The following is a 26821-nucleotide window of genomic DNA, read 5'->3' as shown; positions in this document are numbered from 1 at the left end:
GGTTTCATAAAACAAAAACGAATGAATCTTAAGAAGAAAAACATACCAAAATCATTGTCTTAAGGAAGCAAAATGGAAAATTAAAAATTGAATAATTATTGATTGACCAAAGATTCAAACGTTGCATTAGGGTCTGAATTATTCAAATGTTCAGGGTCTTCAGATCCAGAGTTTTGATTTAGCCCATTATGGTGACAAACCAGCCAGACATTTGGATCTGTTTCTTTTCCAAAGTTTGAGGGTATTCAGAACTGGGTGTTTTTTTTCAGAGTCACTACTAGGTATTTTGCAAAATTGCTTGAGATTGCAACTTTTGTCTGTATTTCCCAAAGCCTAATGTCCATGACCAGCAGCATCTGAAAGGGAAGATACCTCATGGACCGTGCTTTTTGGAAAGAGATTGTTAAATTTGTGAATAATTTTGTTGCCTTTGCCTACTCTGGGTATATAGTGACATCATGGGAGCAGATGGTGGCAGAAAGATTAAAGTAGAAAATTCCCCTAAAGCTAGAGAAACAAATTAACAAAGAAATACAAATATTGGGAGTCTGCACGTTGCTGTGCTGGCTGCAGCGAGGCTGATGCATTTATGGAATGTATCACTGAGTGTCGGTGTTTGTGGGGATTTTGAAGGATTCATAATTTTTTGCACATTGGCCCCATTTGTATTAATTTTAATTGATATTTTGGATTTATGCTTTGGATGAGTGTGTTGAACCAGGAAACCTAAATAAATACACCAGTTCTTCAACACTGCACTGGCTTGCAGATTACCATGTTTTAGGAAGCACACTGGACTGGGTCTTTAATTGGTTTAAATTGTTGCATCTCACCCTGCAAATAAAAGCATCTGAAAAAGTGGTAAGTCCAGCACAATGCCACAAAGTGAACAGTCTGGGGGTTTATTGTACCAGCAAGTGAAGCAAATTCCATAGCTGAGGAACTTCTGCCAGGAATCCCTGCCACCCGTCTCCAGACATAACATTAAGAGTGCATCGGTTGATGACCCCAGCTACACAGTGCCTGAGGAAATCGGAAGCCTTTTAGATTACTAGGTTCCAAGCCATAGAGGGCTTTATAAATCAAAAAGTCAACACCTTGAACTGCACTCAGAAGCAAATAGTATGCCCTGCAGCTTTACCTATTTAGGACAGGTAGTCATATACATAGAACAGTTCCCATGTACTCTCAGTGCTCTCTCTGTTTTCAGGGCATAGAATTACATGATGGTAAGCAGTGTAAAAAACAAAGATAACACATCTACCCTCTGAAATAAAATGTAAATATAAAAAGATTTGATAAAATCAAGATATTTATCAGATGTTGTTAAGGTCACACTTCACGCCATCACTCCTGAATTAAGTTAAACACATCACATGAGAGATTCTTAGGGTGGTAAGCACCAAATTCTGATATCCTTTCTCATGCTGAGTAGTGTTTTATTCCACGGGCAGTAAATCTGTAAAGTAAAATCAGCGAGACTGCTCACAAAGTAAGACATAATTCAGTGCGTGTAAGGGTATTGATATCCAACCGTAAGGGATTAAGGATAGTAAGGATCAATGAAAATATGGAAATCCTGATTCATAATAGTGCATCCAACTTTCAGAGAAACAGACCTGCACCAGAACAAAAAAAATGTACAGTATTGTGAAGCGCTGGAAAGGGGATGGGAGGCACACAATTATTTGTAAGTAAAGCTGTCCCAGTAATAAGCATAGAGTGTGGTTTTAATGAGCAGTGAGTCATGAAGTAGAAAGGTTTGCCAGGTACCAGGCTGCAGTCCAGCTCATTACCACCCCTAAATGGTTGCACACTTGGAGCAAATGTGTCTGCAGGCCTTTTTTATTAGGACTCAGAAAATCTAAAGCAGGTGAATTCAGCTGGAGAAGGGCCGAGACTGCAAACTCAGAGAAGCACAATGCCAGTCAAAAAGTATAAAAGATGAGGGGGCAGGGAGAGAAAAGAAAAGAGGAAAGTTAACTTCCCAGCTGTGTCTGAAAGTAAACAGTTACTGAAGCAGATGGTGATTTTATGTGTCAATGTTTAGAGACAGTATATACAGTTTAATAGGTATTAGAAAAAAAAATTGTTTTTCTTGAGACTGTGGATGACTATGCCAGTCAGCTTAGGTTTATGGAAAATAGATCCTGTCAAACTAACTTGATACCTGTTTTGGATGAGATGACGAGTTTGGCTGATAATTGTAATAGTGTTGATACATAGACTTCTGTAAATCATTTGGCTTAGTATCATATGGCATTTTGATTACAAAATCTAGAACAATACAAAATTAACATGGTACACAGTAAAGGACTAAAAGCTAGCTAACTGACAGGTTTCAAAATGTAATTGTCAATGGGGAATCATCATTAAGTACGTGTGTTTCTAGAGGATCCCACAGGGATCAGTTCATGGCCTTATATTTAATATTTTTATCAACACCTGGAAGAAAACATAAAATGGTTGCTGATAAAGTATGCAGATGACACAAAGATTTGGGGAGCGGTAATAATGAAGAGGACCGGTCACTGACTGGTAAACTGTGTGGAAACAAACAATATATGTCTTAATGCAGTCAAATATAAAGTCTTACATCTAAGAACAAAGAATAAAGGCCATACTTACAGCCCTGGGAAAAGGTGACTCTGAAAAAAGACTTGGAGGTCATGGTTGATAATCAGCTGAACATGGGCTCCCAGTGCACCACCCCAGTCAAAAGGGCTAACGCAATCTTTGGATGTATAAACAGAGGACTCTTGAGTAGGAGTAGGGAGGTTATAATACTGCTGTACGTGGCACTGGTGTGACCACTACTGAACTACTGTGTCCAGTTCTAGTGCTCACAGTTCAAGAAGGATGTTGATATATTGGAGAGGGTTCAGAGAAGAGCCACAAAAATGATTAAAGAATTGGAAAACATACCTTATAGTGATAGACTCAAGTAGGTCAACATAGAACGGCCATACTGGGTCAGACCAATGGGCCAGCTAGCCCAGTATCTTGTCTTCTAATAGTGGCCAGTGCCAGATGCTTCAGAAGGAATGAACAGAACAGGGCAATTTGAGTGCAGTATTCAATCTATTTGGCTTAATAAAGAGAAGGTTAAGGGGTGACTTGATTACAGTCTGTAAGTACCGACATGGGAAACAAAAATTTGATAATGGGCTCTTTAGCCTAGAAAACAAAGGTATAAAAAGGTCCAATGCCTGGAAGTAGAAGCTAGACAAATTCTGACTGGAAATAAAAAGCAGTTTTTTCACAGTGAGGGTAATTAATCATTGAAACAATTTACCAAGGGTTGTGGTGGATTCTCCATCACTGGCAATTTTAAAATAAAGATTAGATGCTTTTCTAAAGGATATGCTGTAGTTCAAACAAGAATTAATTCAAACAAGACCTGTGTTTATACAGGAGGTCAGACTAGATGAACACTTATGGTGCCTTCTGGCATTATAATCGCTGAATCTATGGATTGTCTAGTATTGTAAGTGACTGAAAAAATCCCTGGAAGACTGCATAACTTAAACTTTACCAGATGGGGTGATCTTAATTGGAATGTACATTTTTAGTTTTGCTCTCATTGTACTTATCACCTTCCCCCTCAAACTTTATTCTTGTCCATGACACTTAAAATCCTAAAAACCCCCTGGTCTGTGCTTTAGGTCAAAGTATCTGAGCCAGGTTTAGGCTCAGACTGTCCCTGACTCTCAATTTGGAATCTCAAAAATGTTTGATGAAAAGGTTCTTAAATAAAGAAAAGTTTAGAAAATGAAAGTCATCAAGGAAGGATAGTCTTGTGTTCATGGCACTGTAATGGATTCAGGAGATCTGGGTCAATTCCCGGGTATGCCACAAATCTCTTTTGTGGCCTCAGGTCGGTCTCGTAATTTCTCTATACCTCAGTTCTCCATCAGTAAATGAGGATAATAAAGCTTCCTTTCTCCCACCCTTTGCCTGTCTCATACACTTGAATTGTAAGCCATTTAAGGCAAGGACTGTGTTTTACCATGTGTCTGTCAGCACCTAGCACAATGGAGAATCAGTTTTCATTGGGCCCTCTATGAATGATAATCCAAGGCAAATGGTATGAAATATACTGAGGTCTAAAACTGTCCCATGCCTCACCTAAGGCATCCAAAACCTTTAAAACTACATTGGAACATAGGGGTTGCCATACAGGATCAGACCCAAGGTCCTTCTATTCCAGTATCTTGTCTCTGACAGTGGCCAGGACTAGATGTTTTAGAGGAATTTGTAAGGACATGCAGATATGGAATAACCTGCCCCCATATTAAGTCATATTCTGATTTCTAATAGTTAGAGACTGGCTGAAGTCCTGAAGCATGAGCTTTAATATCCCGTCCAAATTTTATAATTCATTCTGACAACTGTATATTCTTGATATCAGTATAATTATCCAATCCCTTTTAAAATTTTAAATTCTTACCCTCAGTGACTTCTTATGGCAATAAGTTCCACAGTTTAATCATGCTTAAAAGTATTTCCTTTTTTAAATTTTTTAATTTCATTGACTGTTCCTTTATTCTTGTGATATGAGACAGGGAGCATAGAAGCTTTCCATTTACCATCCCTCAACTAATAATTCTTTTATATTATTTTATCAAGTCCCCGCTTCTTTGTCTCCTAAGATAAACAATCCCTCTCTTCCCTTTCTGGGCCCTGGATCATTGTTGTTGCATATCTCTGAATCCCCTCTAGCTCTGTAATATCCTTTTGAGTTGGGGTGACCAGTACTGCACACAATAATACAGTTGAGGCCACACACACTGATTATATAAAGGCATTATTCACCATCCTATTCCTTAGGTATCCTAACATAGTCTTACCTTTGTTAACTGCAGCTGCACATAGAGCTGAAGTTTTCACTAACACGTGTACAGTAATATCCAGGTCCCTTTCTAGAGCTGATACAATTCATTTAGAACTCTGTAGGGTGAATGAGTAGTTTAAAAATTTCCCTCCAATGTGCATTAGAACTTGTGGATCTTGCATTTGTCAACGTTGAATTTTGTCACTATGTTGTCCATTCACCTTGCTTGATTAGCTGTCTAGGAAGTTCCTCAGTCCTCTGTTGTCATGAATAACCTAAATAATTTTGTCTTCAAATTTTGCTACCTCACTGCTCACCCACACCTTCACCCCCACCACCTCAGATCATTAATAAATGTGCAGCAGGGAAACTTGAAACATGCCACTGTTTACCAGAAAATAAAGAGACTAAAATGCTCACTTTTTTAGGTATTGCAAGTGAAGTCTTAGCCCGCAGGCAGTTAAGTCTGCCAGTTTCTCTCTCATTAACAAATGGTGTTTCAGCCTCTCAGGTCAACCTGCCTAACTCCATATGTGTGATTTCCCCCTCTTTTGCTTTGGCTTATAGTCCTCACAGTCTTTGAATTCAAGATGTAAGATTTTTATTACCATATTAGGCATGTAATCCTGTGTTGGATTCATATGAAATTTGCTTAGGTGTATCTTGGGAAGTGAAATCTCTGTCCATTCCCTGTGCAATAGCTATTGTGTGCAATATTTAATTATGTGCCTTCCCCCATCTCCCACTCTAAAACACCAATTTTCTTTTCCAATTTCTTGTGTATTTCAAAAATTCTTTTGATCCTATATAGATTTCAACCAATAGTGCACAACTCATTTTTGCATACACTCTGGGGAGCATAGCTTTCTAAGTTAAGAGTTCTCCCCATAGGAGGCTGTTGATTGGCTTTGCCTACAGAGTTAGATCAAAAACCATTATCTTTCTGTCACAGCCTTCAGGTTCCCCTAGTTTTCAGTAATTTCTCATGTGTTAAACATTACTATAATCTCCGGTTCATATTCTCCTTTCACAGTGGTGTAACTCCATTGACTTCAGTGAAGTTACCCAGGATTTACACTAGTGTAAATGAGAGCAGAATAATGCTTCCTAGAATCACAAGTTCAGATCCTAGCAGGGTTGACTCAGTTCTTTCTGTTCTGAATGAACTGCAGTGATCTCATGAGGCTTTTAACTTACATAGGAGTTTGCATACTTGTCTGTGGCTTAAAGTTTTGTCTATATTGTGGTTTAAATCAAACTGAGGAACAGTATTTAATTCATTGTAAAGAGGGTTTCTAGCACAGTTTAACTTTTAAAATCTCTTCTTCATTATCAGTGTTAGGACTCCGTTTTAAAACAGGGTATGAGTATGAGCTGATCCTGTCCACAGAGACCAGTTGAATTGTGTTATAAACAAATTAAAAATTCAATTTTCCCACTGTATGTAGGGTACTGTGTGCTGATCAATTGTTACTCTCCTTCCAAAAAATGGGTGCATTTTTGAGGTGCTATATTTATGTTCTTAAAGTGTCTAGGACCTTTATGGAAGAAAGGAGTTGAGTATTTGAAAGATGATGATAATTGCTTATGACATGAATGAATCTTGTCTCGCAGTTATATTTTTGTGTATTACCATAATGTTTTAAACTTGTTTTCATCAGCACGGTTGTCTTATTCCTGTTATAACTGATTTTCAGGCTATATAGTAGAGTCGTAAACCCTTTGCAAGAGCTAATCAATCTACAGTTTATCACTACTCTGAGATCAGTATTCAATGCTTCACATAAGTTATTGCAGGTAAAATGTTTACCACTCTACAGCGTCAACAAGGAGTATTTTGATATAAAGAAATTTACAAATTCAATAGAATCTTAAAAATTGCAAGTCCAGTCTTGCAAACTCTCTTCCACATGAGTAGCCCCATATATCTCAATGACATTATTTGTATGAGAAATGATTCATTACCCGAGTAGGGGTTTGCAGGGCGTGCCGTCAGCAAATGGTTTTACTTTTTCCCTCCTAGAGTGAAATCCTGGACCATTTAAATTCAGTGGCGGTTTTTCAGTTAATTTCAATAGGGCCAAGATTTCATCACTAATTTCCTTGTAAATATTGAGGATTAGATTGTGTCTGTTAGATGTAGGTCTGTTCTGGGGTCGTTGTGTTTGGGCCTCCCTCCAAGGGAGCTTTAAGGAGACATTGTGCAACAAGGAGCCTGCCAGCAGCTCTGTCCTTTGATATGCTCTGTGGCAGGCCAGTTCAATAGGAAGTTGTGTCCAGTGGGAAATGCCATTCTCTGTCTTCCCTACCTCATTTTGGAAGAGAGAGCAAGCCACAGTTTCTTCTGAGCAGTTATTCAATTATATTTCAATGTAGGTGGCTAAATACTGAATATAAAATACCATCCGATGTTACTGTCAAAAATCACCAAATAGAACAGCAGGAGAATTAAAAATACTTGGAAAGCTCACTGCAAAAATCCCGCACATAAACCACAATATTAAGAAAAATATTCATATTGATTAACAAGAAGGATATTCTTATGATTTGTTTGGTTTGTGTTTACCTTTCACAGAGTGTCTCCGTTTGTGTTGAAGAGGGGTGTAAAACTGATAAATGCCGTATTTAATTCAGCATCAATGGGGGTACTGCATCCTACTGTCATCATACATTGATTTAGGTTCTGGAATGAGCAAACATTAGAGTTGCTAGTGTCAAGAGTGGAATCTGGGAGGGCTGTTCTTCCAGTCATAATCTGCAACCCTCTTACTACATTTTTTAAACAGGAACCCCAGTCACTTTCTGATTAAGTAAAGGCCTGGTCTGTTGCCCACTAAAGTCATTCAGAGGTGCTTAGGGGCCATAAGTGTCTGTGACACTTCAATAGCTCCTCCAGTTTACATCATCAGAAGAAAGTTTGTCAGCAGAATATTGCATTGTCTTGCTTATTTTTTCTTTGGATATTTTTGGGTCATATCCTCATTTGAAAAATTCTGCATATACATTGAAATCCCTCTTCCTTCCAGTTCCCCCATTTTTTAAAGTAAATGGTAGATAGCTTCTTAAAAAAAAATTTGCTTCGCGCATTGTAGACCTTTAGTCTTATTACAAATGAGCTTAAAAATGTGACCTGCAAAATGTTATCACAAGTTACATCGAGAAATGAACAAAGAGGTTCGGGTAAAAAAAGAGAAAATTGAATCAAAATACCATAAGCTATTCTCATAGTCCAGCTGAAACCAAGGTATTGGAAGCAGAGATCTTGTATGCAAACCTAGTGGTGTAAGATTTCCATCCCAGTTTCCAGGCCAAACAGTTCAGATATAAGCATTATTTAAACAGAAACTTTTTGAAGTAATCCAGTTACTAGTTACAATACCCACAATGATCTATATCAATTATACCTAACAATTGTATAGGGCTATTTTTAAGTAATCCTCACAACACCCCTGTGAGGTAAGTACGGAAGATAAATATTTTCCCTATTTTACAGGTAGAGAAATAGACACAAGAGGTGACAGTGCAGTTGTAGTCTGAAAAATGTCACTATGAAAATGGCATTGTGAGGCTCTCCATGTGTTGCTCTTTTATTTTCAGATAAAATATGCTCATATACCTTTTCTGCAAATGGAACCAGAGATCTCAGAGTTAAGTTGGTTTAAAAAAACCCAAATTTGTCAGGAATCATCATTGGCAATAAATGTTCTACAGGTCAAATAGTGCCTTCCAACACATTTATGCAACCCCCGCTGTCTCTGTGTTATGCTCTCTGAGACACCTGGGGAAACCCATTATCTTCTATGAGTTTGCACAGGTGTAACTGATTGGAATTTAGTTAAGAATTCTGTTGATGTTGAACAAAAAAGAATAGAATCCAGTTTGCTCTCTTTTAGCTGAGCATGCTTTAGAAAGCTGACAAGACTTCAAAGTTGTGAGAATTTATTTCAGCCAGTAAACTCTCTGACTCACAGGGATCTGTTGAATAAGAAGGAACCATTTTTACATAGAAATTTTTCAGAGTATAATCACACTTCATGCAACTTGCCTTAGGTCACTCGTCAAGACAGCGTCAGGGCCAGAATTAGAACTCAGAAATTCCTGTCATCTTAGTACACACTGTATCTCTCATTATGTTTTGCACTTCTGTACTGCATATAATCAAAACATTCTGAAACATGAATACATTCATCCAAACATCAAGTTTATAATAGTATGTCCTGCCATTACATTCCTGTTTATGTCTATAAGCATCATACACTGCTTGATACACATACATTGATGTGTAGTCTTTTGCTATTGCATTTAGAAGAAAAATTGGTTTTGACATAGTTGCTCAAAACTCAAAACAAATTTTGAGGTTTGGATAAGTTCAGATAACCTTTTTTTCCCAAACTGATTTCTCATTTTCTCACTCCTTTGTGTTTCCTGGTTCCTGGGAGGAAATGTCAAAATACTGCAGAAGAGGCTATTTGTGCAGCCTTTATGATCTAACTTGAAGGAGGAAGCACCTGAACTCTCATGAGAGACTATTCTTGTGAGCTTTCCAGTGCCATTAAACAGATCAAAAAGTCAAATAGTGTAATATATTGGCAAACTTTGGAGGGTTTTTTTTTTCCCATTCTGAGCCACAGAACCTTTTGAGATCCACCTATGTCTCCTATAACATCTCTGGTTAGTAAAAATTGAAATGATGACAACCATGAGATTTTTAAAGGTTTAGATTCCTGTCCTTTCTAGTGTCCAAAAGTCACTGAATGACTATTCCGTTTATTTACAGATGTAGTATCCTTAGTTGTAGGTACACTACGAAAAGGTTTTCTGGTGCAAGAATGAATTTAAATTGAGACTAAGGCTGCCTGTTAGTAAATACATTTATGGGGCCTAGGATATCTCAGTGCATTAGTGTTTATACTGTACCAGATGAAACATGTAAAAGCTAGATTTTATTAAAGCAGTCCCCAAAAGTAGCTAATGGATATTCTGGCCCTAGTCATGATAGTAGCTGCCACAGAGGCAAGACTGTTTCTCTGCCTGTGCTTTATCTCTGTTTGGCAGTTTTAAAAAGTGTTGTACAGTGAACACTCCTGGGACTTGCACAAAGTTGAAAAACTTAAACTACATTTAGTCTGTTTATAAAAAAGTCATGGGGCCCCATTCTACATAGAAAAGGCCACGGAAACACATTTTTATGACTCCAAAAATGTTATATACTAGTTGAATGGAGGGGTTTATGTGATTTAATCGGCAGCCACGGGGATTCTGTAGTTGCATAATAAGTAATTTATTATGGAAGTAAAAGTATTTTTCTAACTATGTTCTATGCAGCATTGGTTTGTAGTCTCAGGCTGACCCATGTGGCGTGAAGGCTTTGCAAAACAGTCTGCCTTGAATAATGCTGTTTTATGATGAGCATGTCCAGCATATGCATCAAAAACTGTTGGAACAACAGACAGGTTATCACCAGGTGAAAGTCAAAATCCTTAGTCCATTCACGTTCAACCTCAGTGATTACTTCCATTTTTATTTGAGAAAGCAACAATAGAAGCTTCAGAGTTGTCATTATAAACAATCTGTTAGATGTTAATTGAGACTGGTAAGCAGGGACTGGTAAGTCCAGAAAGACTCTTCTTCCGAGTGGTTCTCCCCCCCTCCACCCTGACAAACACCCCAACACCCAGACTAAAGGGGAGTAAGACAGAATGTGCATCAGATTGACTAGAACTATGGGGAGCTAAACTAGGGTGACCAGACTCTCAAAGTGGAAAAACCAGGATCCCTATTGTGTTGTAGGGAAACCAAAAGGCTATTTTTGGAAAGAATTACGATGATATGCATAGGATGAGTTTAGCAGCTGAGATGGGTTGGAAGAGAGAAAAAGGGTTTCTGCTCCACCATTTGTGCAACAAAGCAACTTCCCTTCTTTTCCTTACTTGTCACCCTTGTTTTTTTCCTTTTATTTCTTTTTACCTCCCTTCTTTTCCCTTTTTTCCATCTTGTGTATTTCCTGCCGTTTGTTTAATACTATTTAAATTTTCATTTTATCCCCCCAAGACCAGTTTTTAAATTCATTTTTCTGTTCCCTTCCGGGTAAGGGTTTTGGGGTTTTTTTTGGGGGGGGGTTGATTTTGTGTTTTTTCTCTGTCTTCAGTTTATATTTCCAGCTCTTGCACATATGTGAAGCGCTGACTCAGGATATTAAGTCATCATTATTGTTTTAAAATAATATAGACTTCCTATTTAATATAGACTCCTAGCAATTACATTTCTGTAATGATTTTTATATTCAAGGCATTTTACGCACATTCATCTATGCAGATCCATCTATGCCAAATTCTGCCTAGCAGAAGAAAATGTCTGTCATTCTGGTCTCCTAGAAGAGTGCTGCTCTGCTCAGGTACCGATTTTGCCAGCATGGCCAGGGGATGTTATGATTCAGCTTTCAACTTCTTGGAAAATCTAGGCTGAGAACTAGCAAATATGTCCTTAATAAACTCCTGTGTGTGGTAGCTAAATACTATCAACATTTACAGATGGGGTAAGTAAGGAAGATAAATTAAGAACATTCTTTAAGAACATAAATTAAGTCCACCAAGGGAGTCACTCTCCAGGCTGGGATTAGACATTGGGAGTTCTTAGCCCAAAGGTCTGTGCTCCAATTACTGGACATGCCAATCTCTAGTAGAAAGCATAATTTGTATATATACAAACAAAATCTGTTTTCAAAGTTTCCACTTGAGCTCATTGTTTTAATCCACATTGTAATTTATATCGAACATCTGCCAGTCTCCTTTATAATAGCAGTTACTTTGAAATTATCTTTTTATTTTTGTTGTAAACAGTATCTCCATAGATACAGATAAATAAATGGAAGAGCTGAAGATGTTCTCCTTTATATAGGTCCGTGCACACTAAAAGCTCAATCCCACATCCCTGAAGATCCAGAACTTCCACTGATTTCTTTGTTTTTTGCATGCACATAAGAGTTATCTGTTTAATGATCATGTTAAACAAGAAACGTAGTTAGAGCTACAGTTGGCTTGGAAACACAGGACTGGACCCAACGGGGCTAAATAAGAAGTTCTTCTAGTAATTGTAGTACATAGGAAGGTGTCGTACTCTTTTTCCTGTGTTTTTCCCTTTGATAGGGTGATAGGAAGAATATTATGCAGCATTTAGCTGAACTGCATTTAGCATTTAGCATTGTTTTGTGGTTAATTATTTAAGTAAAGTAGCATCAACTAGAGAGCTCTCTAGACATGAGTTCTAGCAAGGGCAGCAGACAATAGTAATTCCTCTCCATGCTAGCCCTCCCCCCCTCCCCCCGAAGTGTTTACTGGGTGTGCACATTGCAACCTCCTAATGATTGTCTTGCTTCTAGAGCTATTAACCTTGTTTGTTGAAAGCCATGAAAATGAACTGTGAAGATGACAAGGTGGTTGTGACGCCAGCGCACTCCACTTATCATGGACGTAATTAGTGAAACAGCCGGATGTGTCTGAGAGAGAGGAGGATTTCCCAGACCAGCTCTACGGCATTTAATACATATTTAATTGTCTGCAAAATAGAAACTCTAGATGGAACAAGCTTTTTCTGGGCAGTCACAGACAATATTAATGGGAAGAGAAAGTTGGCACAAAGTTTAAAGGTGAAATGGAACAAGAGGGAGTTTCTTTTCCTCGGGGAATCCACCTAACAAAATTGTAATGAAGTATTCTGTACAGTTAAATACTCAGAAGGATAACAGTTCTGCAATTGCCACTGGAAGCCTCCCAATCAATGCTGTCTAATTTGTCATTTCCAATGGCTGCAATAAATACGTTGTTCTCTTGAAAAGTCATTACAGATATAATACTCACACATGCCCCTAGCTATCAAAAAGAAAGTAATTGGGTCAGATGCTCAGCTGGTTTAATTCTGAGTCACTCCAGTGAAACAAATGGAACTATGCCAAGTTACACAAGGTGAAGATCTGGCCCATTTATTGTTAGATTTTTTTCCCTGGACCAGGGCACCATTAAGTCCTAACAAATTACTTACCTATTGGGTGTCTTTTTTCTGGTTTTCTTCTTCTTCTTTCTCTTTTTTTCATTATTTAATTCCCCTTTCCCTCCCATTTTCATTGTTTAATTGCTACTTAACATTTTTCAAATTTGTCTTTCTGTCCCTTGTATTATTTGTTTCTTCACCATCTTTCTTTCTCACATTCTCTCCCTCTCTCTCATCCTTCCAGGCTTCCACCTTTCTTTGAGTTTGAGTGGTACATCTCTTTCCCTCCCAGTCTTTTCATCCATCCATCCATCCTGAGCTATCACCTTCCTCACAGCTCTTTGATTCTATTCCCCTGTCCCAAACACATGCACACTTCTCCTTCTTCTCTCGTTCCCTGTTGCTGGGATTCTCTCCATCTCTTTCTCTTCCCTGTCGGTGGGAATTGTTACCTGAATACCAGTCCCACATGCTGGGCCTCCTCAGTAAACCCATTTGTAGCTGGATAAATTGATAGTGTAACATTACAGAAACAAAATAGAATGGGGATGTGGGGACCAACTGGGACACTCTTTTGGTGAATTTGACTCAGTCAGGTTTGAGTAACATAGTGCAATCAGTGGATATATTGAAGAAACAAGAAAGCTTGTTTATTGTAATGTTTCTATCTGTGATCTCTTTTTGCATTTATACTAATAGCACACTGGTATTAATCTCTTTTAGAGAGTCACATTTATAGCCACATCCATACTAGAATGACATATATAGAATTCTCTTTCCCTTTCTCTATGAAAACTAGCCTTGATAGTAGCACTATTTGATATAATGAAGCAAATCTAGGTTTGGAAGAAGGCCTAGATTTTTTGATTTCTGAGTCCAGGCATGCTACTGATAGTTGTCATGGCTGTTCGTCGTGCCAGTGCCTCTTGCTAACTAATCTATGGAAAGATCAAGGAAAAGGCAGCTAACACACCCTTCCATCCAATTGATAAACTCTGGGTTCGTAAGCAGGGGGGAGGAAAGAACCTGCAATAGGGAATGGTAATGATCCCAAGAAGGAGGTTACCCTGAGGAACATCATCTGGTAGGGAGTCACCTTTGGTCTGGACTTGGAAATAATAATAATGATCTGTGTCTCAAAGGGACTTAACAAAATCTAATCAACAAACCTGGCAGAATGTTGAGTGGTCATAATTTTGAATAGAGACATGTAGAACTGGAATTACCTGCTAGCTGCCAGAGGAACCAGCTGGATTGCATTTGCCAGGGAAAATCTCACTCTCAAATATTTTTCATCTCTTTCTTTTCAGACAAGTCTAAGGTGGTAGCCTTAGATATCCAAATGGACTTCTAATATACCTTTCACAACTCTTTATTTGGATTATTTTGTGATTATAGAGTCAGTCACTATAAAAAAGACTTGACAAATAACCTATATGACACAAGTCCCTTGTTTCATCTCACATTGTTTTCTCTCTCTTTCTAAGGCTGGAAGAGAAAAGTTAGAGCCAGATGATGCATTGATATGTGAGGATTTGGATGGTGGAGAAAATAGCGAAGAGGAATTTGAAGAAACCACAAAATTAAAACTACTGCGCAGAATTGCCTCACTGGCTTCCAAACTAAAAGAGTTTATTGGAAACATTATAACCACCGCTGGAAAAGTTGTTGTTACAATTTTACTTGGTTCAACAGGTTGGTGCTTTTGATAAATTCATCAAGAGTCCCTGAGATTATGCATTGTACAAATGAATTTTCAGCACTTTGGCACACTGGGGAATAAAAATGGAAATTTGGAAGGAAAATTAATTTCTGCTGATTTTTATTTAAATTAGCTTTTGGCAGGCATGGAATTACACTGAGTTGCTTAATTTCATTTATTTATTTATTTATTTTGGTGCTAGTACTAACCGGTCCACTCATTGCATATGTTAATTTTAAAGCTATTATTATGGCCAAACTGTGAAAGGCTACATGTTGTAGGTAAGAAGTGGAATGTGCATTAATAGACTAGGTGCTAGCTCCTTCTACTAACGCACACTCACACTGACTCCCTCACACTCACACACGTCTCACATGTCACACACCTGCACATCACACAATATTAAACATACACAAAACAAAACATTGCTACTCTTTATTTACTGGTGTGTTATACATTCTGTAATAAAAAATGTTCAAATTTGATTTTTTTTTATGAAATTACAAAATTGGTTGATAAAGGTAACACTAGTGACATAATAGACTTCTGTAGGGCATTCAACATACTCCTGCATGACATCTGATTAATAAATAGAACTATATAAAATTAATGTAATCCATATTAAATGGATTAAAAACTGATTAACTGATGGATCATGAAAAGTAATTGTAAATGAGGAAACATCATCCTAGGGCGATGTTTCTAGTGGGGTCCTGCAAGAGTCTGTACTCCCAATGCTATTCAATGTCTTTATCAAAGAATAAAACAGAATTAAGTATAAAATTTCTGGTGAAATTTGCAGCAGAGTGTCAAAAACAGTGGGGAAGTGGTAAATCGTGATGGGGACAGGTTAGTTATGCAGACCAATCTGGATCACTTGGTAAAGTGGGCTTATTTGGATAACATGCATTTTAATGAAGCCAAATCTAGGAACATAGAATGTAGGTCACACCTAAAAGATGGGAGACTGTATCTTGGAATGAAAAGACATGGAAAAGGACTTCAGATTCATGGTAGATAACCAAATGAACATGAGTTTCCAATGCGATGCTTTAGCTAAGAGGGCAAATGCATTCTAGGGATATATAAGCAAAGAATATAAAGGAGGAGTTCAGAGGTGATATTCCTTCGGTATTTGGAATTAGTGAGAACATCAGTGTAGCACTGTTTCCTGTTCTCGTGTCTGCACTTCAAAAAGGATGTTGAAAAATCAAAGAGGACTTAGAAAAGAGCTATAAGAATGATTTGAGGTCTGGAAAAGATGTCTTATAGTGCGAGATTTAATAAGCTCAATCTGTTTAGTTGGGGGAGGGAGGTTAAAAGGTGAATTGATCACAGTCTGAAAGTACCTGCCAAGGGAAAAGTTTTTTTCTGATAGTAGACATTTTTTTAATCTAGCAGAAAAAGGCATAATAGTTGCAAACTAAAACTAGACAACGTCAGGCTAGAAAAAAGTGAAATTTTTTAACAGCAAGAGTAATGAGCAATTGGAAGTGAGCTGTAGCTCACGAAAGCTTATGCTCAAATAAATTTGTTAGTCTCTAAGGTGCCACAAGTCCTCCTTTTCTTTTTGTGGTTACAGACTAACACGGCTGCTATTCTCAAAATTTACCTATGAATGTGGTAGATTCTCCATCACTGAAGACTAAATCAAGACTGGATATCTATTTAAAAGAAAGAACAGTGTTATAGGCTTGATGCAGATTGGATGAGTTTCTGTGGCCTCTGTTTTGCATGAGGTCAGACTAGATGATCATAAGGGAACCTTCTGACCTTTAAATATATGAATCATGAAAATGGTACATACTCACAGATTATATATTGGAGGAGAGACAATAGCTTGGCCTAAAGTACAAGCCTGTGATTATGCTAATACAACACAGACCAATTTACTGTTAGTGGAAGGTTCTTTTAGCACAGATATATAAAGCTAACTTTAGTATGTACAATACTGTGTGTCCTACACCTCAGCAGTGAGGTTTATGCTAGCTTCTGCTAACATAACCCAGGATGAAAGACCCTGGTCAGCTGAAGCACAACAGGAAGTGGGGATTTTCATCAGTGTAAAGAGTTCACAACCCTACTCAGCTTGGGAGCTGAAAGGGAGACATCATCACCCAGGAGTGAGTGGAGCTGGCCAGGAGAGCACGCTGGCCGGTGAATGAATTGATTCATCCCATCCATCAAGTGGCTTCCGTCTGATGGTAGAGCTCCAAACACAGTTTAAAGCTGCATCCACCAAGGCAGGGGTTCTCAAACTGGGGATTGGCACCCTTCAGGGGGTCACAAGGTTCTTACATGGGGGGTCGCAAGCTTTCAGCCTCCACCCCAAACCCCGCTTTGGCTTCAGCATTTATAATGGTGTTAAATATATAAAAAGTATTTTTAATTTATAAGGAGGGGGTCACACTCAGAGGTTTTCTATGTGAAAGAGGTCACCAGTACAAAAGTTTGAGAACCAGTGCACCAAGACCTGGATCTTTCTGAGGCACAGCAGGCCACTCTGCTGGAGGATGACTACCCAGACTCAGATGAATGAGCCCCAGATCTCTTGGGTTGTATCCACCTTCCATTCAAGTATGCAATTGTCAAGATTTTTGAAGCAAAATGGGCCGGATTCATCCCTAGTGTGATTCCATTGACTTCAGTGGAGTTGCTTTGGTGATGCCTTTGGCACATTATGTAGGATGAAAGTTTCTTATGTCACTTCCTCCAGTTTCCTGCATCTTAGATATGAGCATCTCCCCATCCCCACCTCCTCAAATACCCCTCTTACAGGGTACAGTAGGCGTTTCATGAGATGTTCTCCAGCTGTGAAGAGTGAAAATAGCAACTTCACAAATGAAATGTTGTTTAAGTGTGTAAAAGAAAATCTACGTAGGATACAAGACAGCCCTTGGTATACACTAAGTATTACAAATATTTATGAGATATAAATTGGATTACTTTTCATCCATATTTGGCACTTACATAGACCACATGTACTGGATATATTGTAGATGCTCTTTTATTTCCAGTGTACACAGTATCTCACTGACTGGGACACAAATTTCTAGTGATTAGAAATTCAATGATTACATGGGAAACTTTCACACCATATTAATTAATCATAGTATTTTATTATCCTACTGATTATTTTACAGAAATGTTAACTTGAAATCTAACAATTTTTTAAAAAAAGTTAAAAGTATTTTCAGGTACAGTACCTACCTCTGCGTCTCACTGCTGATTTGGGGGTTTATGATCACAAATTCTTGTTTTTCTCTCCCCTTTTACTGTGGGAAGGAGCTGCACAAACTAGGGACAGGAAGTACTCAGAGGAAATATTGAAATTGACTATATATAGGCATGGCAGAATTTGATTTTATAATTCTTTAATTACAGTAGATGTTGAGATTCAAAAAGTTAAAGCTTTATAACCATTAAACACAAATTATCAACATCACATGTCAAAATACATCAAACTCTAATAAGTTATCAAGCAGCATTTTTCTTACTCTGCTTATCTGTAAATTTCTATTAGTACTGATGGAAATATTTTGAAATCAACATTTACTAATATAAATCTAATCCTTCTAATTTTAGCTACATACCAAGTGTTGTTTTTTCATAGAATAAGCAAAATGAAAAAAATATGTACATGTTTTATGGCATTTTTCAGTTAATAGCAGTCTTAGTGTTACCTATAATAAGTAAAAACTATCAAAACAGAAATGTGATTTTGAAATTCTTTTGATAAACTACATAATGTTTTAGGATTAATAAATGTTTTTAACACTAATATTCTCAAAGTATCCTCAATATTTGTTTTTGCAGGTATGATGTTGCCATCTTTGACATCAGCTGTGTATTTCTTTGTATTTTTGGGGCTGTGCACATGGTGGTCCTGTTGCCTAGCATTTGATCCGCTGATATTCAGCTGTCTGTGTGTATTAATGGCTATATACAGTGCGGGGCACTTGATTGGACTTTATCTGTACCAGTTACAATTCTTTCAGGAAGTTGTTCCCCCAAAGGACTACTATGCAAGGTAAGAGACCTGTCTGCATTGTTTAATTATAGACAAGTGGTGCACTTTTCTGATGATAGATGTTGTTGGAATTGCTCTTCCACATTACAAATAATTTAACATAATTCTAGGAAAATATGTGTAATGCTAGGAAAATCCATCAGACTTTGAAAGTCAAAGCATGAAGTAAACTGGATTGGCCCTAGAGGCTTCTCTGTGTGAGAGATTACAACAATGAGCCTTTTTAGGCAGGAGTAATCCTCAGTGGGAAAGAGAGAGGTTTTCTGGCTAAAAAGATAAGAAGACAGAGAAATCCAGAAGATATGATGACCCACAGACTAAGGGAATGGCAGTACATCACCCAGAACATACACACACGTTTGTGGCAGTGGTAACAAGAAGATATAAAATACAACATTACCACCTCTTGATTGGTAAAGAGTGTGCGTACATTATTGTCATTGTCAGTGCACTTACTTTGAACTGAAGGCTACTTTGACAACTTGCCAGGAGGTTGAGGATCATGCCTACTTTGCATAATATTAGGCAAATAGCATGAACCCTTCCTGACCTTCAAAAATATAGAGGTGTATCCTGTGTTAATACACCACACACCAGTTCTATGCTCATACAGGTAGTCTGGATGCTTGGATCAAAATGTAACATGTTGGTGTCTGAAGTTTCCACACAGCGCCTCTGTAATAAATATCTATTGGATGTAAAACATACAAGAAGAAATCTTTTTTAAAAAAAATCGAAAGTATATGAAGTCATGGGAGTATTTTATTGGTTAGTATGTGTTCCACTGGGTTGTGACCTCAGATTGCCTTTATGATAAATAATGCTTGGGGCCACTATATTTAATTGAATTAAATTTAATTTAACTCTTTAATGTTCATGTTGTCTGTAGTAAGTTTCATGTTACTTTAAGCTATTTTAAATTGAAAATGAAAGAACACTTGATGAGCCAGTATTAATCATTTTTTGTCTCAAAGCAATTAGTTAAAACAAGTGAAAAATAGAGTCTCACAACTGTATATGTAACTCTTTTTGTATAACAGTTGGTATGTTAAGTACATTGGCACGTTACGTTCAGTTTCTGGTGCTTATATTTTTCGACATTTTATTTATTCCACAGCTACATTTTGTAATGTTGGGATTGCTGATTTTAGGAGGATGATCTAAGTAGCCACATGGTGCAGGGAACATAAATCTTCACATGTATATCAGAAAAGATTCCTAGGTGTAAGTTCTTTTGTACCATCTAGAGGCCAGCTTAGGCAATCGTATGAATTCTCATAACCTAAAGGGAGAAAAAAGAGAAAAGTATTTTTAAAACAGATTCTTAAGCAGCCTAAAATCCTTCTTTTTCATAGGTTTATAGATTCCAAGATTAGAAGAGACCACTGGCATCAAGTCTGACCTTCTGTATAACACAGGCCATAGAACTTCCTTTTGCTTCTTTTTTAATATGTTGGGAGAAAATTGCAAACATCCCATTAACTACCTGTGTACTAGGATATGGCCCTATATTATACACCAATAAATTCTTATCAAGGTAGAAAAGCTTCTCCAATCTACTTTGTAGTGTGCTGCATAGTATTTTTACTTAAAGCATTAAAGCGCTCTCTTTAATTTGAACATTTATAAAGACTACTCTTCTTTTCACTTATTTCAAATCCACACATGGAAACAGCTAAAAGTTTGCAGTTAATGTAGTTTAGGTCTTAGTTTTTGCTTTAAATTTCTTCATAAATAGTGCAGTTGGGCTTTTTCATAATAGAATTTCACTTAAAGAGGACTCCAATGAGATTCCTAAAGATACAAGACCTCAAAAAGCTGAAAAATTCATATAATGTATTATGTGATGTCAGCCATGTTTTGTTTATTGTCTATTTACATTTCTCACTATCCTAAACTCTTTACAGATTTAAAGTACCAAGTTTAATTAGCTACCTCTTAATCAAAGTTTTAGAATAAAAATGATATGCATGAGTAAAACATCCTAGTAAATATGCAAAGTAACTTGACAGTAGGGGCAGAAAAGTAGACTCTTGGGCTTTAGAAACTTAGCTGTTCTTATAAATAATATATGATGTGACTTAAGGATCTTATATTCTAAATTACACAGACAATGTTCAGATGCATAATATAACAGAAGACAAGTGAGCAGTAGATAGTCTAATCTCTAAGCAGTACATGTATCTTTTTGTAATCACACATCTTGATCTGATGAATTGATATTGATGGGCTTTGTGGAAGTAATAATTTTAGGAGAGAGCTGAGGAAAGAGCAGTAGTGGTATTTGTTGGCCATTAAGGGATATACAAATCTGAGATTGAGAGAAAGCCACAAATATGGTATTAAAAAGAGCTGCATGGGTGGTGCTTAGGCTGTGGGTAGAGGAATAGAAGAAAATGAGATATAGATGTATTTTGGGTGGCACAGAAAAATATTTTAGCATAATATTCTACAAGAAATTTGGTATATTGCTATTTTATTCACAATATTTTCAGTTTGAGGCACAAGTTTGACCCATTAATACGAGTGTCTGGCTCACACACGTAAATCCCAAGTACATTGAGATAAGAATCATATTCTTAATATATTTTACAGTTATTCTTTTATTTGTTATGTATTTTGCTTTTCCTTTTCTCTTTCCTATCCAAAATATATTTTTAATAGTCACTTACAAGAGAAAGGGGTAACAATTCTCAGCTTTGTTAATTTATGTGAAAATCACTTCACCTCTTTGTGCTAAAATCATTGCTAGGGAAATCAGTTCAGTAAGTATGTGCTAATGCTTGGGGGGCGGGGCTCGGCTTTGTTACAAGGAGAAAGTGACTTTCACCCATCCACAAAATAGAGAGGATCCACCTGAAACAGGGCTTTTATTTCTTTGTAAAATTTAAAAACTCTGTTCCCAGGTTAGATTCCTCCCTGCTTTCCACTTTGTGCAGATGCAAGGGCTGACGTTAAAATAAATCCTGTTGAGCTAATGAGGGATAATATTTCTCTCAAAGGAGTAGAAGGCTGGACTTTTAAAAGCTGTTAACATTGACATTCCTGGGTCCACAAGAAATGTATGAGTTGGTTCCGGTCAAAATAATGTGTCTGCTTTGGATAGCGAAACACATCAGTTTGCCAGCATGCCACTTTCTGTCAGATTAGATTAAGTTAAACTACATCTGGACAAGTAGGGAAGTTCTGATGTTAACTGTATTCATCCACTAATGTTTTCCCCCTATGCTGTACCTTTAAGAAACCCCCACTTCAAAATCCAGCACTAGTGATAAAAATAAAAGCATCCATTGACCGCTTGTATGAGAAGAGGCATAACCAAAAATAAAAACAGGATGGTGTACGTTGGTGAACTTGAATGTGTTGATCTGAATCCTCCTGGGGAGCTGCAGCAATAAATAAATTAAAACGTAAAAAGGATAAGGAAAAATATAGCACTGTGTCTTTACTGTACTGCTTTATCTAGGATAAATATATGGAACTTCTTTAAAGCAGCAATCATGCCACAGAGCCTGCTTATATTTATGCCTCTGCTACATGCAGATGTAATTTTCATGCAACATTTCATAAAACTCAGTGTGCACAAAACGGTTCTGCATGTTGAAGCCCGATAAGTAGACTGAAAAGCTGGTAGTGAGGAGGTAGAGCCAGGGCACTCATTATATGCCCTTGACATTCTGCAGTGGTAGGGATCCTGTGGAGCTGCATCTTCAGTTTAAAGATATCTTTCCCTAGACCAGTCCCGGCGGGAGGGAGGAGGCACAAGAATGCCTCTCTTCCCAGGGAACAGGGTCCCTTGCTGGTGCAGGAGGGTGCGGTTTGTGAGACCTTTGCCAGTGAGGATGAATCAACTCTTTAGTTAGGACTTAGTGCTGTAAAGTTTCAAAGTACCAAACAAATATTAATTGAGCTCTTGCCAGCTAGACCGCATTGGTTCTGTTATCTTCTTTTTAAACAGATATTCTTCCAATTCTTAAATACAGATTCCTTCTAAATGAACTAACTGCCTTATCATTGGTAAGTTGGTGATTTACTGAAAGGGAAAAACTGCACCAATTCAAAAAAATACCATTTCTGAACATTAATTCTGAAAATATCATATTTCTGCCATATACATATTGTGACAGACCCAGACCAGTTTGGGTACAGGAGTCTGGTCCTATTGGGAATCCAGGACGTGGGCGGGCAGAGCTCGTCCACTACAAAAGGATCCCCCCCCAGCCTAAGGGGGAGATCCACAGGGCCTGGAGAGCCAACTAATTACGGGGGATACAGGAGTCTGGTCCTATTGGGAATCCAGGACGTGGGCGGGCAGAGCTCGTCCACTACAAAAGGATCCCCCCCCAGCCTAAGGGGAAGATCCACAGGGCCTGGAGAGCCAACTAATTACGGGGGATACAGGAGTCTGGTCCTATTGGGAATCCAGGACGTGGGCGGGCAGAGCTCGTCCACTACAAAAGGATCCCCCCCCAGCCTAAGGGGGAGATCCACAGGGCCTGGAGAGCCAACTAATTACGGGGGATACAGGAGTCTGGTCCTATTGGGAATCCAGGACGTGGGCGGGCAGAGCTCGTCCACTACAAAAGGATCCCCCCCCCAGCCTAAGGGGGAGATCCACAGGGCCTGGAGAGCCAACTAATTACGGGGGATACAGGAGTCTGGTAGAAGGCAAATATACAGGCCACTGGATAAACAGTTTTCTGTTCCCTGAGCGACCAGAGCAGGGGCTGCCCTAGAGCAATCAGGAACCTGCTAGAACCAATTAAGACGGGCAAGCTAATCAAGACACCTAGAGTCAATTAAGAACTTTCTAGAATCAGTTATGGCTGGCAGGCTAATCTGGACACCTGGTTTAAAAAGGACCTCCCATCAGTTAGTAGGGGAGTGCACAAGGAGCAGGGAGTGAGAAGGCATGCTTCTGCAGGACTGAAGAGTTCAAGCCGTGATCAGGCTTCAGGAGGAAGATCCTGCAGCGAAGATAAAGAAGGTGCTGGGGGAAGGCCATGGGGAAGTAGCCCAGGGAGTTGTAGCTGTCACACAGCTGATACAGGGAACATTGTAGACAGCTGCTATCCACAGGGCCCTGGGCTGGAACCCGGTGTAGAGGGTGCACCCGGGTTCCCCCCATCCCCCCCAACTCCTGATCGGACACAGGAGGAGTTGACCTGGTCTGTGAGAAACACTAGAAGGGAAGGTCTAAATTGGAAAGGGATCTGGCCTGTCCCCAACCCACTAGGTGGGATACAGAGACTGCAGGGATTGTTCTCTGTTTCCCCCATGCTGCCCAGTGATGAGGTTAGCTCAGTGGATAGCAGGTTTGAGCCCCTAGCAAAAGTGGCCAAACTGAGGCGTGCCGTGAATCTCTGAGGCAAGCAAATCCGCCAATAAGCGCAGGACCCACAAAGGCAAAGGAGGAACTTTGTCACAATATATATTCTTTACATTGACTAGTAAACAAAATGATCTTAGAAACTATATACAAAGTGTGGCATCCTGAAAAAATATGCAACGATATATTGGCACTTGCACAAAGTGTTTCCTGCAGTTTTTTCAGGTGTGGTTTATTTATATAGTATCTAGTATGTTGGGTAGCAGAGGGCTTGCCAAGATGAAGAAATGGGATCAATCCAATAACATAAGGCTTTATCTCAAGTCATTTACCCTATTCCTTCACAAAATTGTTAGTAACATAGTATATTCACCGAATGATTTATCCTTTAGGTATGTAACTAAATAGTTAGTGTGCTTCCCTGCCAATCAATGCCAGATTTAGTGTTTATAACTTACAGTTTAAAAATGAATGAGTTTGTCTAGAGAATGAGTGAGTTTACCCTTATAAATTAATAAAAATCTAGACAATCTAAGACAAAAACTGTAGATTTGTTGTCTTTATATGGTCTGTATGGCGATCACTAACTTCCAGTGATATTGAGGGCCTCATCTTGTGGTGTCAATCGTCTGAAAGGTAGATGGCACCTCAAGTCCAGTTGAAGTGAATGAGAATTGAGGATGCCCAGCAAGTTGCTGTATTAGATCCTAAACATATAGGTCAAATCTGAGACCTTGTTCTAAGCATAAGGGAAATTGCTTTCTGAATAACGTCTGTTTATCTTTTATGGGGTTTACTTTTTATAGCAGCCATCGCAGTAGAAGCTAAGCACTGCATCACATGACCAGTCTAGGTTGTCTTCCACTCTGATCATGCAAAATACTGGTAGAGTCATAATGGCTGAATTATTTGCATATTTACAAAATAGAGGGAGTTTTTCCCTTTCCCTGGGCCCAACTCAGAGCCCTTCATTTGAACATCCCCAAGAGCTGGGATCTGGATTCAAAGTTTGCAGCCTAATCCCTTCTCTGATATACAAGGGGAATAAAATGTGTATACATGGTGAATAAAAAAAATGTCTAGGAAAAATAGTGAAATTGGTAACTCAGATTAGTCACAGACACAAATTGCATTGCAGCAATTCTTTCTCGCAAATATTCTTTCTCGCAAATTAATTCTCTGGGTTTCTTCCCCTCTTCCCCCCCCCCCAAGAGACAAGTGGAACATTCTTCTCAAACCACAAACGCACTGGACCTGGGCCTTCCTTGGATGCCCAATACTGATGACAAGTGTTGATAAGGATGTCCAATCAGAAGGAAGATCAGAAATCCATTTGTATGTTCTATATGGAGCCACTATGTGGATGGAGTAGACTCTCTGCTCTTTGTGTCCCCTTTCTAATCATTCTAGGCATTGATATCACATGATGTCTGAGTGCCCTCTCTGGTGGAGGAAATGAGTGGATTCATGCTTCATGGATCTTATCTGCTGCCCTTGCCCCTTACCTATCATCCTCTGCCAGTTAAAGCAAACTGAGCACCCATAGAGTGGTATTCCAGACCACACAAGGGATGGTCCTCTTGTCGCAGTACCTCTCTTTTCACAGCAGAATTGCACTAATTATTTTGCCAGGGAGCCTACTTTAACTTGATTTAAGGGGAAGATTTACACCTAAAAGAGCAACAGAGGTAGCTAATTGTCATTGTCCTCACACTAATTTCCCAAGGGAGATGCATATTAATAATGAAACATCCCAGAACTCAGAACACTCGCAGTAATATTTAGAAATAATACCTATGTAACTCCCTTAAAGTTTTAGGTCTTTTTTGCTACAGGTGTGGCTGGTTCTGTTAGCAGCTTGGGAAGGCAAGTTCAAGCTCTTGTTGGTAAAAAGCAATACCTGTCCTTGCCATTATACTAATCTCTTGCCTGTATTAAATCTAAACTATGAGGTAGCCCAAGGCATGTGCTGTTCTGGATAACACCTTTCTTTGGAAGTGTTTTGTCCCAGGTTTTCATCCACCAAACAAGCCAGCACATGATGAGCCTCATTATATGCAACAAAATCCTTCATTAGAAGTCATTTCTTTACTGCTGGGTGGCATGATGAATCATATATTTTCTAAATGGTTTGGACAGTCTCTGTGAATATCCCATCTCTACTGAGGGCTGTCCAAACACAGGGCCCTTACATCTGTTATTGTGATATTATACTTAGTAATATTTGGACTGTGGTGAAGCCAACTATGTACTAGACACTTTCCAAGTGTCCCAGGCAGCTCACAATCTAACAGGACAAGCCCCATACAAAGTGTTGTGGGGGAGAGAGAAAATACAGGACCAGATTCTTAGACCTGCTCTAATCACATTACACCACTCATGCTATACAAAGGAGGCAGAAACTGCTTCCATCTTGCCAGCTGAGGATTCCCCTGGAGTTTGGGAATTCCTCAATATGTAATACTGGCATAGCTGATTTCCATGCCACCTCCCTGCAGCCTCTAGGGTAGAAGGCAGTGAGGAGTATGGCTCAAGTGCACTGTACTCCAGCTATCCCTAGTGAGGGATGGTCCCTTGGGGACTTCTGTCAGACGATATAGCATAGAGCAGCTCATTAGGCAAATTATTCTGCCCAGGGTTAGGGCTGAGATGGAACTGGACAGAGAATCAAATATCCAGAACCTGCTGCCTGACAGATGTCCTTGTCCTGCTGTGCCAAAGGGCTATTGGCTGTAGCTGAGAATCTGGCCTCAGGTTTTTTTAACGCAGTGTTAGTTTTTTACCTCTGCTAAACAACTTAGACATTGTTAGTTAGCAGTTATTGTAATCTTCATGATAGAAGTAGGTCTAAAAGAGGATTATGGAGCAGGATGAAATAATGGCCTTATGGACTAGTTCAGAAGACTATTCCATGTGTAAATTTAGAGGTGGAAGAAAGCA

The 26821-nt window shown here is 38.6% G+C and overlaps 1 protein-coding gene across 1 annotated transcript in view; it reads left to right on the top strand.

Moving 5' to 3' along the window:
* PIEZO2 (piezo type mechanosensitive ion channel component 2) overlaps positions 1-26821 on the top strand; it is a 454253-nt gene that overhangs the window by 272182 nt on the left and 155250 nt on the right. The window contains exons 6-7 of the mRNA XM_084618523.1: positions 14308-14515; positions 18339-18552. Of these exons, the coding sequence (XP_084474649.1) occupies positions 14308-14515; positions 18339-18552 (422 nt within the window). The remainder of the gene's footprint in view (positions 1-14307; positions 14516-18338; positions 18553-26821) is intronic.

This window comes from Lepidochelys olivacea (assembly GCF_965140295.1).
Source record: "Lepidochelys olivacea isolate rLepOli2 genome assembly, chromosome: 2".
Taxonomy (NCBI): domain Eukaryota; kingdom Metazoa; phylum Chordata; order Testudines; family Cheloniidae; genus Lepidochelys; species Lepidochelys olivacea.
Note: the sequence above shows the minus strand (reverse complement) of the source record. Positions and strands in the feature narration are given on the sequence as shown.